Here is a 16,313-nt window from a genome sequence, read left to right as displayed (position 1 = left end):
ATAAGGCTCGCACAACTGCCAAGAAAATGGGTTTTTCACAACCCCAACCGCAATTTAAACAAAGGCGCTGGACAAGACAACCATACCAACAGTTGCAGCAGCGCCCTCAATATAATAAACAGCTGGCAAAACAGCAGCAGCAACTTCAAAGAAAGAGGCCTTATCAAGGCCGGTATCAGCAGGGCAGACATCAACCTGATTTCTCTAAAAGACAGCGTCTTTGACTTTCCTGCCCCAGGCCTACTACCATTTACCGACCGTCTAGCACCCATGTACCATCAATGGGAGTCCATAACATCCGACTCCTGGGTGCTCACTATCATCGAGACGGGATACGCCATCGAGTTCGATACCCTTCCTCCTTCTTCGGGGGTGAGAGTAACAGCGCCATCCCCTCCTCTGCTGCTCGAGGTACAAACCCTGCTAGCGAAGGGGGCCATCTCGCCTGTACCTGCAGAGGAGATCAATCAGGGTTTTTTTCCGCGCTACTTCACGGTCCCAAAGAAGGATGGAGGGCTTCGACCGATTATGGACCTAAGACAGTTGAACAAGTGCATTACCCCGAAAAAGTTTCGTATGACAACGATTGCCTCTATTCTCCAGCTGTTGCATACGGGGTGTGGTTTGCGGTAGTAGACCTGAAAGATGTGTATTTCCATATCTCCATCAGGAAGTCGCATCGAACTTATCTGCGTTTCTCCATCGGCGCCAAGCAGTTCCAGTTTACCGTGCTCCCCTTCGGCCTCGCGACAGCACCGAGGGTCTTCACGAAGGTGATGGCTGTTGTATGCGCCCATCTACGACAGAGAGAAATCCACATTTATCCGTACATAGACGACTGGCTCCTGGTGGCGGAGGACAGCTGCACGCTCCAGGAGAACATAGTCACGACTCTAAATCTCCTAGACTCCCTAGGGCTGTGGGTCAACCAGGAAAAGTCCATACTAACTCCTCAAAGGACAATAGACTTCATAGGAGTGACTCTATCGTCTCGGGATGGAAGAGCTTACCTTCCGATGGCAAGAGCAAGGACACTTCGAGACTTTATTCTCGATGTCGAAACCCAAGCAAGACCCTCGGCATGGACAATCCAAAGATTGCTGGGCTTGATGACAGTGACCACCGCTGTCATCAGATTCGCACGACTACGAATGAGGGTTCTTCAGGGATGGTTTTTAAGGACTTTCGACCTTCGACGCAACGCTCGCAAAACTCACCTCTCGATACCGAGACAGGTATGAGCGTCGCTGAAATGGTGGCTCTCGATGGGAAACCTCTTGGAGGGAATTCCCTTTCAGCAAAGGGCGCCATCGGTAACTATCACGACTGATGCCTCCCTCATCGGATGGGGAGCTCACAGCAACTCGTTCACCGCCCAGGGTCGATGGCCTCATCGACAGAAAGAGGAACATATCAATCATCTGGAACTCCTGGCGGTAGAAAATGCATTAAAAGCCTTCACCCAGATCATCGAGGGCAAGGATGTTCTGATCGCAACAGACAATACCACGGTAGTCTGCTACATAAACAGGCAAGGGGGAACAAGGTCACACCCCTTGACCCGATCTGCACTCAGGATTTGGAACTGGTGCATAAAGAGAAAGACTTACCTGACTGCTATTCACGTAGCGGGCAAGGAGAACATCGTAGAGGACTCCCTAAGCAGGTCTTTCCACGTCGACCACGAATGGGAGCTCGATATCGAAGTAAGGGACGATCTCTTCCGGTATTGGGGCTGTCCTGCTGTCGATGTTTTTGCCATTGCAGAAAACGCAGTCTGTACCAAATTCTGCAGCAGAGCAGGAAGCGGAAGGAACTCGCTAGGAGACGCCTTCACAAGAATGTGGACAGGGGGATTCCTCTACATCTTCCCCCCTTTTCTGCTCCTGACAAAAGTCGTGGCCAAGATAAGGGCAGACAGCGCAGACTGTATTCTGATCGCGCCGTGGTGACCTCGACAGCCGTGGTTCCCTCACGCCCTTCGACTGTCGAGAGGGGACTACATCAAATTACCATCGATACCGAACCTTCTGTCTTGACACCAAGGCAGGGTGCGACACCCAGACCTCTCGACGCTCAAGATGACAGCGTGGAGGATGATGCCACAACCTCCCGTACCATACAATTGACTGTGCAGAGCATTTTGACTGCATCACGAAAACCTTCGACAAGGAAGTCGTATGCGGCTAAGGTTTTCTAAATTTGCACTAGAAACGAATCACACGGCTAAGACTTGCCCCATCTTGGTGATTCTGGAATATCTGCTCTCACTCTACCGAGGAGGATTAGGACTTTCGTCGATCAAAGTCCATTTGGCTGCCATCACAGCTTTTCACGAAGGTGTGGAAGGGTTCTCGCCCTTCACCCACCCTACGTCCAAAGAATTTTTAAAAGGTCTAAGGAATACTATACCAACAACTAGGAACATCGTACCATCATGGAGCTTGTCAGTCGTGCTCCATGCATTGATAAGAAAACCCTTTGAGCCCATGGCTACAACGGACTTAAGACTCTTGACTCTCAAGACTGTGTTCTTGGTTGCCATAACCTCGGCAAGGCGCGCAAGTGAGCTTAGAGCTCTAAGGATGGATGCTCCCTATACGATTTTTCATAATGACAGGGTGGTGTTACGAACAGACCCATCTTTCTTGCCTAAGGTGGTAACACCTTTTCACCTGGCTCAGGACATTGTCTTGCCAGCATTTTTCCCTAATCCTACAACGCCTGCGGACACTGCTCTCCACATGCTGGACGTTAGAAGGGCTCTCGCTTTTTATAGAGCTAGAACCGAAGGATTTAGGAAATCCAAGCAACTGTTTTTATGCTATGGTGAGCCTTATAGGGGACTCCCAGTGTCATCCCAAAGGCTGTCACGCTGGATTGTAGAGACAATTGAACTTGTCTACTCTATCTCTAAACTAGAAATACAGCGTCCTGTGACAGCTCATTCAGCCAGGGCGATGTCAACATCTGTGGCCTTTAGCAGGGGTGTTCCACTTCAGGATGTTTGCAAGGCTGCGACCTGGTCCACCCCTTCCACATTTGTCAAGCATTATAGTTTGGACACTCGTTCCAGACATGACTGTTCATTTAGAATGACGGTGCTCTCGGAAGTGTTGAAATAATACACCAACCCACCTCCAAGGTATGTGAGCTTGTTACTTGCCCATATGTGTGATGCATAGAGACCACGATGAAGAAATGCAGGTTGCTTACCTGTAACTGTAGTTCTTCGAGTGGTCATCTATGCATTCACACAACCCACCCACGATCCCCACTTGGTGGTGTGAAATTTACGAATGACACATTTTATGTGGAATGTACCTTAATTTATTACACTCATGTTTATGGGGGCACAATGTCGGACTCCTGTAAACTGAGGTTAGGGCGGGAACCCCAGGGACATGCGCAGTAGCGTGGGGGAGGGGTTCCTGCCCAAAAGCGTTTCCCTAAGCTATTGGAGATTCCGGTCTGGTCTCTGCGCAGGCGCAAAGCCCATATGTGTGAATGCATAGATGACCACTCGAAGAACTACAGTTACAGGTAAGCAACCTGCATTTCCCTCTAAGCAAATGCGCTTGTAGTTACAACGAGCTCTACACTTGCAGCGAAATGGACTGGACCGCTGCAGGTGAGCAATGGCATTTTTGAATGCCCCTCCTGTGAAAAATCCTCACTCCACCTCGAGGAGTGGGCTGGCTTAAAACCTCTCACTCAGCGATACTCATGTTCTGCTTCTCACAGGCAGTTTTTTGGTCAGGGGAGTGGAGAGGAGGGCATTGGCCCTCCTGCATCAGCTCAGTCCATCCCTTCACCTCATTCCGTAGGCAGGACCAGCCGTGAGGCTCACTTTGGTGAGGTGACTTTTCCTCATTCCCTCTCTGTGCAGATCACTTGCTGAGAACTTCCTCAACCAGCAGACCAGCTTCTCTGCCAAGAGTTCCTGCTATGGAAAGTGCCAAGTCTATCTCTGGTAATCATGGAGTGATGTAGCAATGGTGGGCAGCAGGAAGGGCAGGAAGCCACCCTTTTGCACTTTTGTCTGAGCTATAAAGCTAATTCTGGCAGAGTTCTGTCGTGAAGGTTTGGTACGCAACACCTCCTAGCCGGGATGATGCAGCAGTGGGTGTGTCGTGAGACCACGCACCAAGTCAAGTTGTGGGTCTGAGCCTCCATCCAGTGGGGACAGTGCTGGAGGAAAGTGGCTTGTGGGGCGGAGGAAGGACCTCCCCTCCCCTGATTTTAATGTAAATGCTTGCTGTACAGCTTAAAATTGAAAATTAGTCTTCCCCAAGCTGGTGCCCTCCAAATGTTTCGGATTTCAACTGCTATCAGCCTCTGCCAGCATGGCCATTGGTCAGGAGTGCTGGGAGTTATAGTCCAAAATATCTGGAGGTGCCAGGTTGGGGAAGGCAATAAGTGCTCTGGAGCAAAAGAAGTAATATAGTTTACAAATCTGCCTCTTCCAGAGATGGAGTCTTGGCAATTTAAGCCCTCTGCATATATTCCTAAAAAGAGGGAGTCCCCTGCTTTAAGGTGAGCAAATTTGGAATTCTGAGAGTATGTTGGGGTGACTCCACAAAATAGTTGCCCTAAGCAGGCGTGCCTGGTCCCAAAGCACCCATTTCCCAGCAAGCAAACTAGTGAGGCTAAAAGAAAATAAATTAACTTCCTCGAAACTTAAGTAGGGGGCAGAGGCGGGGCCTGAGTTGCAAAACACAAAAGCCCTCTTTTGAACCCACGGTTTTCTGCTCCAACATCCATTTCGCTGAAGGAACACCGTTGAGACTCAGAGATGAGTAACTTGGCAAAGAAACTGAGTACACAGCAGAAGCAGGATCTGAGCCACCCATGCCAAGTCACATTTTGCCCACACAAAGCACAAGAAAATATTATTTTCACAAAAGGCAGAATGGTGATGAAACAAACACATGACCCAGACAGAAAACACACACTACACACACAAACCAAGGCAAAAAAACAACAATACACCAAAATGCAAAACAAACAACCTACAAACAGGCAAAATAGGCAGAGCACATGCAAAACCCCGACAAAAGACACATCACATCAAAACAGTCCAACAAGCCAGGTGATACACGCACACACACATTTTTTAAACAACATTTTTTTAAAAGTCAGTGGGATCAGTCAGGGAGCCCAGCTGTAAAGCTTTGGAATGAATAGGTTTAAAGGCAAAAGCTCAAGTCTTCCTCCTTCAGGCAAACTTAATGGCAACTTCATATTTAATAGATGAGATTGTTGTTGATGTGAGAGCACTTTTACAGTTGTCATATGGCTCAGTGCATCTGAGATTACAGCGTATCTTACAAGCTGGATTTTTGCCAAGGCTCCTTAGCTCTGTATATGTATGCAGAAAGTTTCTTAAGTTTCCTTTTTCTATTTCAGTGTCTCGACGAAGCAGTGAAGAAATCAAGCGAGACATCACTGCTCCTGATGGCGCGTCTCCAGCCTCTCTCATAGCTATGGGGACCACTTCACCACAGCTGTCCCTTTCGTCTTCCCCTACGGCGTCCGTCACCCCTACGACGCGCAATCGAATACGGTAAGGGCTCATGATTGAACAGCCTGAGCAGGCGTTGGGTGTTCTTCATACAGGGATGCCTTGCTGCTTTGCCCTTGGGGACGCTTGTAGGCCTCTTGGTAGGGAACAGATAAGATCTCCTGTAGGATGCTTGGACTGGGGGAGTGGGGCTGGGTGTTGGCGGCTTCAGTGGGCTGCCTGAGCACGTGCCCCCTCATAGGTGGCCTCGGGCTGGCCCCTGCCGGTCCCATTGTGCAGTGCTCTGTGTGTGTGTGTGTGTGTGTGTGTGTGTGTGTGTGTGTGTGTGTGCCATGCCAGGGGATGCTGGTGATACTGCCTGCACGCTTGGCTCCTTGTCTCTGCACACTTTGGAATTTGCACATGTGCCAGAGAGAACGGAATCAGCTCTCATTTGTTTAAACTGGGCTTCCCCACCTTGGAGCTCTCCAGTTGTGTTGGGCTGCTACTCCTTTCATTCCCTGCCAGCACAGCCACCGTAGTTTAATCTGAAATGCTCTATGGGCACATCGAGTTGCAGAAGAGGCAAACAATAGATGCTGCTGTGAAAAAAAGCAATTCTGAATAAGATCAACAGTAAAAGAAGGAAAAGTTTGTTAGAATAGTGGAGAGTCAGAGAGAGGAATGGGGAGAGACTCACCCATTTATTATTATTATTATTATTAATAATAATTTTATTTCTTAACCGCCTCTCCCTCTGGATCGAGGCAGGGAACAACACTGAAAACAAAAATACTGTAAAATACATAGAACTGATTAAAAACATAAAAAACTAATACGTTATTAGAGGACCTTCTCTTCTGCCACTCCCAGACTGTGGAATGGCCTGCCGAGAGAGATTCACCAATTTAACTGTCTTTCTGTATTTAAGAAAGCTGTAAAGACTGATCTCTTTCAGCAGGCCTACCCAGTCTAATTTTAAAATGTCTGGCTGTTATTTTAATAATATATTAGTTTTATGTGTTTTAATCAGTTTTATATATTTTATAGTATTTTTATATTTGATGTGGTTCCCTGCCTTGATCCAGAGGGAGAGGTGGATAAGAATTATTCTTATTCTTATTCTTATTCTTATTATTATTATTAATAACAGCCAGACATCTTAAAATTAGATAGGGTAGGCCTGCCGGAAGAGATCAGTCTTTATAGCTTTCTTAAATTCGGAAAGACTGTTCAATTGGTGAATCTCTCCCAGCAGGCCATTCCACAGTCTGGGAGCGGCAGAAGAGAAGGTCCTCTGGATAACAGTTGTCAACCTAGTTTTGACTGACTGGAGTAAGTCCTTCCCAGAGGACCTGAGTGTCTGGGGTGGGTTGTACAGGAGAAGGCGATCCTGCAGGTAACCTGGACTCAAACCATGTAGGGCTTTAAAGGTAATAGGAAAGGAAAGGAAAGGAAAGGAAAGGAAAGGAAAGGAACCTCTCTTGCAAGCACTTGAGTCATTGCTGACTCCTAGAGGGACGCCTGCTTCCGCTGACGTTTTCTTGGCAGACTTTGTAGCGGGGTGGTTTGCCATTGCCTTCCCCAGTCGCAGTTACCTTTCCCCCAGCTAAGCTGGGTACTCATTTTACCGACCTCGGAAGGATGGAAGGCTGAGTTGACCTGAGCCGGCTGCTTGAGAACCAGCTTCCTCTGGGATCGAGTTCAGGCCGTGGGGAGAGTTTCGGCTGCAGTAACTGCCGCTTACCACTCTGCACCACACAAGGCTCTTGGATTAAAGGTAATAACCAACAATTTATACTTTGCCCAGAAACTAATTGGCAGCCAGTGAAGTGATTTTAAAGTTGGTGTAATATGGTCACCCGTAGGTGTACCGGTGACCAACCAGGCTGCCATATTTGCACTAGTTGAAGTTTCTGGACTAGGCACAAAGGTAGCCCTATGTAGAGCGCATTGCAGAAGTTGAGCCTCGAGGTTACCAGCACATGCACTACCGTCTCTAGGTCTTCCGACTCTAGGAAGGGGCGCAGCTGGCGTATCAGCCGATTCTACTGAACGGCTTTGATGACTATGCCAGATACTGTTTGTGAGGGAGGAAAAGTCAGTATTTCTTTGCCTTAACTCTGTTGTGTCTCCTGGGCCTTGGAGCTGAATGACTGAGTCGTTTTCTGTAGCGGAGAGAGACGTTCGCCAAGTGGTTTTGTCTGGCAATTCGGGACTTTGTCTTTTACTGTTGCCCCTTATTCAGCTGCCTTCTTGGCATATTCATAGAATCATGGGCTCCAGTCACACAATCACTGGGGGAAGGGGACACCACACGACCATTACCCCACAGAACACCACAGTTTACTTACCCATTGCCACTCCGTGGATAGATTTGTGGCTTCCTGACATATCAGCCGCGTATCCCATCAGGCACAGCGGCGCAACTCAGGCCACAGCAGTCGCTCCAGTCAGTCAAAGGGCCGCATGACCATAGGAAATATTCTTGGCTCCAAGAGCATCACCAGAATGCTATTGTCTCTATTGTCGACGCCATTTTTTCTTGTTTTTCGCCATTTCAAGACCTAAAACGCATCAGATGACACGGAAACCACCACAGATTCCTGCTATTTATTGATTTATTGATTTATTTAAAATATTTATATCCCGCCCTATTTCACTAAGATCTCAGGGCGGCGTACAGACCAAAAAAAAAAACCCATTCTACTAACCATTTTGGTAGCAGCCATGGTTACGTGACCTACCGTGGATTACATTTTGAGCGATCCATGGTGGGTTAGTTTGTCATCTGAACTGGCCCATAGAGTTGTAAGGTATCAGGGGGGTTGGACTCGATGGCCTTATAGGCCCCTTCCAACTCATAGAATCATAGAATAGCAGAGATGGAAGGGGCCTACAAGGCCATCGAGTCCAACCCCCTGCTCAATGCAGGAATCCACCCTAAACCATCCCTGACAGATGCTTGTCCAGCTGCCTCTTGAATGTGTCTAGTGTGGGAGAGCCCACAACCTCCCTAGGTAACTGGTTCCATTGTCGTACTGCTCTAATAGTCAGGAAGTTTTTCCTGATGTCCAGCTGGAATCTGGCTTCCTTTAACTTGAGCCCGTTATTCCGTGTCCTGCACTTTGGGAGGATCGAGAAGAGATCCTGGCCCTCCTCTGTGTGACAACCTTTTAAGTATTTGAAGAGTGCTCTCATGTCTCCCCTCAATCTTCTCTTCTCCAGGCTAAACATGCCCAGTTCTTTCAGTCTCTCTTCATAGGGCTTTGTTTCCAGACCCCTGATCATCCTGGTTGCCCTCCTCTGAACACGCTCCAGCTTGTCTGCGTCCTTCTTGAATTGTGGAGCCCAGAACTGGACGCAAGATGAGGCCTAACCAGGGCCGAATAGAGAGGAACCAGTACCTCACGTGATTTGGAAGCTATACTTCTATTAATGCAGCTCAAAATAGCATTTGCCTTTCTTGCAGCCATATCGCACTGTTGGCTCATATTCAGCTTGTGATCTACAACAATTCCAAGGTCCTTCTCGTTTGTAGTATTGCTGAGCCAAGTATCCCCCATCTTCTAACTGTGCATTTGGTTTCTATTTCCTAAATGTAGAACTTGGCATTTATTACTATTAAATTTCATTCTGTTGTTTTCAGCCCAACACTCCAGCCTATCAAGATCACTTTGAAGTTTGTTTCTGTCTTCCGGGGTATTAGCTATCCCACCCAATTTTGTGTCATCTGCAAATTTGATAAGCGTTCCCTGCACCTCCTCGTCCAAATCATTAATAAAAATGTTGAAGAGCACTGGGCCCAGGACTGAGCCCTGTGGTACCCCACTCGTTGCCTCTCCCCAGTTTGAGAAGGTTCCATTGATAAGTACTCTTTGAGTCCGATTCTGTAGCCAACTGTGAATCCACCTAATAGTTGTTCCATCTAGCCCACTTTTCGCTAGTTTGTTAATCAGAATATCATAGGGCACTTTGTCAGAAGCTTTGCTGAAGTCAAGATATATGACATCCACAGCATTCCCACGGTCCACAAGGGAGGTTACCTTATCAAAAAATGAGATCAAATTAGTCTGACAGGACTTGTTCTTGACAAATCCATGTTGGCTTCTAGTGATCACTGCATTGATTTCAAGGTGTTTACAGATTGACTTCTTTCTAATCTGCTCCAGAATTTTCCCAGGGATGGATGTCAGACTGACTGGTCTGTAGTTCCCAGGTTCCTCCTTTTTGCCCTTTTTAAGATAGGGACAACGTTAGCCCTCCTCCAGTCGTCCGGCACCTCACCCGTCTTCCATGATTTTGCAAAGATAATAGACAAAGGTTCTGAGAGTTCTTTCGCTAGCTCCTTCATTACTCTAGGATGCAGTTCATCGGGCCCTGGAGATTTGAACTCATTCAAGGAAATTAGGTGTTCTTTGTCCATTTGTTTATCAATCTCAAACTGCAATCCTGCCCCTTCAACTTCTGCTTCACTTTTTCCAGGGGGTCATAGACCCGCTTTTGGGAGAAGACTGAGGCAAAGTAGGAATTGAGCACTTCAGCCTTTTCTTTGTCATCTGTTATCAATTTGCCATCCTCATAAAGCAGTTGAGCCACCATTTCTTTCCTCTGTCTTTTACTACTCACATATCTGAAGAAAGCCTTTTTATTGCTTTTAGCATCCCTCGCTAATCTCAGCTCATTCTCAGCTTTAGCCTTCCTGACGCCATTTCGGCACTTCTGCGCCACCTGTCTGTACTCTTCTTTTGTAGCCTGGCCTTCCTTCCACTTCCTATATGTATCCCTTTTTGTTTTCAGGTCATCTCTAAGCTCCTTGTTGGAATTGTTTGTAACTGTGCCTTTAACATTTCCTTTTTTAAATACTCCCACCCATCCTGCACTCCTTTTCTCATTAGGCTCATTTGCCATGGGACCTTACTTATCATAGTTCTGAGTTTATTAAAATCAGCTTTCCTAAAATCCAGAGTACGTGTATGCCTACACTCAACTTTTGTTTCCTTCATAATCAAGAATTCAAGTATGATGTGGTCACTTTCCCCCAGAGTTCCTGTAAATGCCACTTTATCCACTAAGTCATCCCTATTGGACAATATCAAGTCAAGGATTGTCTATCCTCTAGTTCCTTCCTCCACTTTCTGTAGGAGAAAGTTATCACCCACACATGTCAGGAATTTCTTGGAAGGGCCGCTTTTGGCACTATTTGTCTCCCAACAGATATCAGGGTAATTGAAGTCCCCCATCACTACTCTACATCACACTTCCTTGAAACACTGGCAATTTGTTTCTCAAAAGTTTCGTCCTCGTCTTCTCCTTGATTGGGTGGTCGGTAGTAGACTCCGATTATCATGTTCTTTTTATTCCTAGACCCATTTATTTTAATTCAGACGCTCTCGACGGGGCTCCCAGTCTTTTCCCCCTCTTTCTTCTTCTTCTTTTTGGGTCAAAGCTCGGCAGTCGATGTTTGCTCCCTAGCCCTCTTTGATAATTTTAATCCAGATGCTCTCTATGGGGCTCCCAGTCTGATCCGCCTGTATTTCTGTGCAGGGATAGGTATTTTTAACCTATAGTGCAACTCCACCTCCCTTTCTATTTCTTCTGTTCTTTATGAATAAGTTATATCCTTCAATTGCTATATTCCAGTCATGGGAGTCATCCCACCAAGTTTCAGTTATACCTATCAAGTTGTATTTACCTTCATTTAATAAGAGTTCAAGTTCATTCTGTTTGTTTCCCATGCTCTGGGCATTAGTATATAGACATCGAAGACCATGTGTTTTATAGTCTGGCTTCGTTCCTACATTGTTGCGGACACGATTTTGGGGGTACTATTGGAGCTGTTTTTTATACTGTCGTGCGTTGGCCTTCATCCATTGTTGCCTTGAAGTTGACGTCTCCCGCCCCCGTAAGCCCTCCTGATCAAGTTCTTCATGCTGTGGCCGAACACATTCTTTCCAGCCCTTGTAGGTGCGACTCTACTATTCTGTGATTCTATGGTTCTATCTGTGGTCCAAACTCAGGATGTAGCTATAGTAGCGCAGCTTAACGACAATTTCTGGCCAAATCGTGCATATTGTAATACAAGTGTGAAATTTGGTATGGTGGCATTTAGGAACATGTAGATTAAAATGAGATCTAGGGGCATCTTGGGAAATCATCGTAACGGCTGCCATCTTGAAAAATGGTGGCCAAAATCCAGTTTTTGCACAATAACTATTATTTGTAATCTCACAGAAAAGATGTCTCAATACAAAATTTAAGAGCATAAAATTTGCTACTAAAAAGTCATTAATAATCTTTTCATAGGAGCAACCCTCCTTGAGATATAAAGGTTTTATTCCTACCCATTTGTCTGAGAAGTCAACAAGATGCTCTATCTTACCCTCATTCCAATCTTGCACTTTGTGTTGCAAGCCTGAAACTTTCAGAGGTCACATTTTACACATTTTTCAACATTATCAAAGTAAAGGAAAACCAATCCTCCACAGATGCAAACACGTGGAATTTGGTGGACTATCAGGACAATAGCTTAAGGGGAAAAAAAATTAAATTCTAAAAAATCAAGTGATGGACCGATTTGATTCAAGCTTGGGATACCCAAGGCCCTACTTAAAAGCTCTCAGGATCCCAAGTTTCATCTGATTATCTTTAAAAATAAGGGAGCTGTGGGCAAGGAGGGGGGTAGGGTTGGAGCAGCAAAAGTATGTTACACCAGCTCAGCCCCTTGGTTTGAAAGGCATGGAGGATGAGAACTGCCCCACCCTCCCATTTCATCAGCAAGCTCTCCCTTACAGCACCTGCCTCCAGCAAAGGAAAAAGCAGGAGGGCAGCAGTACATGGAGGCTTCAGGGTACATTAAATTCACCTGGGGAAAATAATCCAGACTTCCCCATTCTAGGAAAAGACAGAAAAGGCTGGGGAACAGGCATGTGAGTACCATGCTGCAAAACTGCACACCAGGCATGGCGAGAGTGCATTAAATCACTGGTGTGGTGGAGCCCTACTCTGATTCAGCATGCCAGTCTCTGATGTGACACAGCAGCAATTGAAAACAATAGAAAAGTTTGTTATAGTAATGTATGATCATACTAGCATCAAAGAAGACGTAAACAGTGCCAAAAAAGAAGTATTTGCAAAAAAAGGAAGACACATGGAATGGATCCTACCAACTTCAAGTGCTCTGTTACAGCATGTAAAATGTGCCGTCTTTGAACAGGTCATGTGTGTGGGGAACCTCTTTACAGCCAATACCATCATACCCTGATCCCAGCAACTGGCGATGGGAGGAAGACACTGAATCTGGTTGGGTACCTACATGGACTACACTTCCTCCAAATTCACCACACAAAGGCAAATCTTAGAGAATTATAGCCATTTTTCCCATTGTGGTAGAAGGAGCACAGATATATAAAAAAGGTTAATAGTTTAAGAAGAGGCATGCTGGATCAAGAGTAGGGCTCCATCACACCAGTGATTTAATGCACTCTCGTCATGCCTGGTGTGTGGTTTTGCAGCATGGTACTCACATGACGTCGTGCCTGTCCTGCAGATACCCCCGCCTCTTCCCCAGCATTTTCTGTCTTTTCCTAGAATGGGGAAAGTCTGGATTATTTTCCCCAAGTGAATTTAATGCACCCTGAAGCCTCCGTGTAGAGCTTCCCCCCTGTTTTTTCCTTTGCTGGAGGCGGGTGCTGTAAGGGAGAGCTTGCTGATGAAATGGGAGGGTGGGGCAGTTCTCCTCCTCCACGCCTTTCAAACCAAGGGGCTGAGCTGGTGTAACATACTTTTGCTGCTCCAACCCTACCCCCCTCCTTGCCCACAGCGCCCTTATTTTTAAAGATAAACAGATGAAACTTGGGACCCTGAGAGCTTTTAAGTAAGGCTTTGGCTATGCCAAGCTTGAATCAGATCGGTTCATCCCTTGATTTTTTTAGGATTTTTTTAAAAAAAAATCCTCTTAAGCCATTGTCCTGATAGTCCACCAATGCGAAATTCCACATGTTTGCATCTGTGGAGGATCGGTTTTCCTTTACTTTGATAATGTTGAGAAATGTGTAAAATGTGACCTCTGAAAGTTTCAGGCTTGCAACACAAAGTGCAAGATTGGAATGAGGGTGAAATAGTGCATTTTGTTGACTTCTCAGACAAATGGGTAGGAATAAAACCTTTCTATCTCGACGAGGGCTGCTCCTATGAAAAGATTGTTAATGACTTTTTAGTAGCAAATTTTATGCTCTTAAATTTTGTATTGAGACATCTTTTCTGTGAGATTACAAATAATAGAGTTATTGTGCAAAAACTGGATTTTGGCCGCCATTTTCCAAGATGTCCCTACATCTCATTTTAATCTACATGGTCCTAAATGCCACCATACCAAATTTCACACTTGTATCACAATGTGCACGATTTTTTTGCTAAGCCGCTCTACCACTACAGGATTTCTGACCGATGTCCTTCTGGCCTCTGCTTAAACAATTCCAGCAAAGGAGAACGCACCATCTCCCAGGCAGTCTGTTCCCCTGTACAACAGCTCTTACCAATAGGAAACTTCTCCTAATGGAACTTGCTTCCCAGCCATTTCCACCCCTTGGTTCTAGTCCTGCCCTCTGGAGCGACAGAGAATGAGACTGTTCCATCTTCTGCATGAAAACCCTTCTGATATTTAAGACAGCTGTCATGTCTGAAGTGAAGGGAGAAAGGGGGTTGCCCAAACTCCGTGCTGCGTAGGCAGGGACAGGCTGCCACCGCCTCTTTACCTCCACCTTAGCCTGAGCCAGGGCACTCCCAGACCTTTCAGGACACACCTTGCCACATAAATAAGGGTGCAGGCTGGCAGCCTCTATTTCAAGCCTGAAACATTGCACAGTAGCAGGTTGCCCAAGCAGGAGGCGCTGAGGTTTTACCTGGACAGAGGCACACACACAGCTGTTGAGGTAGAGGTGAAGTTTATTTATATAAGGGAAAGGTAACGGCCCCATTCAGACAACACGCTAAACCATGCTGCTTAACCACAAAATGGTTAATGGAATGCATTAATTCATTATGTTAACCATTTTGTGGTTAAGCAGCATGGTTTAGCGTGTTGTCTGAACGGGGCCAAACAGATATGCAAAGACCAAAGAGAACAGTACTCCATGCCAAAATAACAAAGCCTATTATTTCCTGTGTTCTGGGATGCAGCATAAGATTGGACTCGCTTTTTTAGCAGCTCCATCATATTGCTGGCTCACACTCTGTTTGCTATCCACTAAGACACCTAGATCCTTTTTACGTACACTTCTGCCAAGCCAGATGTTCATCACCCTATACTTGTGTGTTCGATTTCTGTTGTACCTAAAGGCAAGACTTTACATTTATCTTTGAATTTCACCTAGTTAGTTTTGTTCTGGTATTCCAGCCTGTCAAGATGCTCTTGAATATTGATTCTGTCTTCTACGGTGTTGGCCTTCTCTCTCAGCTCTGAAGGTTTGATAAACATTCTTTCCACATCCTCATCCAAGTTGTTTATAAAAACCTTGGACAGCACAGGGCCTAGGACTAAATCCTGTAGCATTCTATTCAAGACTTCCATTCAGCTTGATGCAAAGCCATTTGTGAGCACTCATCAGATACACTTGCTCACCCATCTGTATATCCACCTAACAGTCATGTTGTCCTGCTCACATTTTACCATCTTGTCAACAAGGACATTGTGGGAAACTTTGTGAAACATTTTGCTGAAATCCATCAGTACGACGTCCATAGTATCAACGTCAGCTAACTGGCCTGCACTTCCTTGGATCCACCTTTTTCTCTTTCTTCAAGATGGTGACAATATTTGCTCATTTCCAGGCTTCTGGCACTCAGCCATTCTCCAAGAATTCTCAGATTATAGACAGCAGCTCTGAATAGTGTCTGGAAGCTCTTTCACCACCCTGGGGTATTGTTCATCTGGCCATGGGGGTCTGAACTCATTTACAGTAGCTAGGTGTTGTGTAATCATCTTCTAACATATCGGCTACAAGCCCCATCTTATTTTCATTTGTCCTTTTTGTCCAATATTGAACGGGAATTGTGGGAGAAGACTGAGGGAAAATAGTAGTTATGTAGTTCCACCTCCTTTGTCACCTGTGAGCACTCCACCATGTTCCCTATACATGCAATCTTCTGTGTTCTTTCTTTTTTCTTAATGTTTTTTTCTGGCTGTATAAGCAGCTTTATTAGTTTCAGCTATTGGGCAGTACAGAAATATAATTAATTATTAGCTGTCTGTTCTTGTAGTTCCATGGGTTAGCTGAATACATCTGGCTTTTAATCATAATATCACTAAATCAGTTGCTGGTGGCTATTTCAGGAAACTTATAATAACTAATACACTTTGTTTAGAAGTTTATTTAGAAAAACAATCTTATGTAAGGAAAGCCATTTGTGTGGTTTTAAACATTAAAAAAAAGAATATCCTGGGAAATGGAGGTAAAAATATGTAAATCTCAACAATGTAATGAAGGTCTGCAATGCCAACATGAAACTATTAATCAGGTCTTGGTCTTGGAATGCAGTTGACCTAACAGACTCATTTATAAGATTAATATTTGTGGTAAGCCACTTCTCATTGTGCCTGCACAATTCATTTTATTTGTTTCCTGAAACAGTATTTTCAAAACAAAGAACTTGACATAAACTGTGTTCCTTACTGGAATTTAGAAACAAGCTGTGCTGTTCTTTCACAATGTTATGCATGTTTAGTGTTCCTTTTTTAAAGAAATTTTTGATTCAAAGTTCTTTTATGTTCTTATTTAACACACAGTATATATAATAATGAAAATACTAG

At 45.3% G+C, this 16,313-nt stretch overlaps 1 protein-coding gene across 2 annotated transcripts in view; it reads left to right on the top strand.

The window, feature by feature from the left end:
• The window catches only part of SPECC1L (sperm antigen with calponin homology and coiled-coil domains 1 like), a 92,552-nt gene that overhangs the window by 60,288 nt on the left and 15,951 nt on the right, over positions 1 to 16,313 (top strand). For both annotated transcript variants that reach the window (XM_063143998.1, XM_063143999.1), the window contains 2 exons: positions 3,890 to 3,973; positions 5,410 to 5,566. In XM_063143998.1, coding sequence (XP_063000068.1) covers positions 3,890 to 3,973; positions 5,410 to 5,566 — 241 coding nt within the window. The remainder of the gene's footprint in view (positions 1 to 3,889; positions 3,974 to 5,409; positions 5,567 to 16,313) is intronic.

The sequence above is a fragment of the Elgaria multicarinata genome, chromosome 18 (assembly GCF_023053635.1).
Source record: "Elgaria multicarinata webbii isolate HBS135686 ecotype San Diego chromosome 18, rElgMul1.1.pri, whole genome shotgun sequence".
Classification (NCBI taxonomy): domain Eukaryota; kingdom Metazoa; phylum Chordata; class Lepidosauria; order Squamata; family Anguidae; genus Elgaria; species Elgaria multicarinata.
Note: the sequence above shows the minus strand (reverse complement) of the source record. Positions and strands in the feature narration are given on the sequence as shown.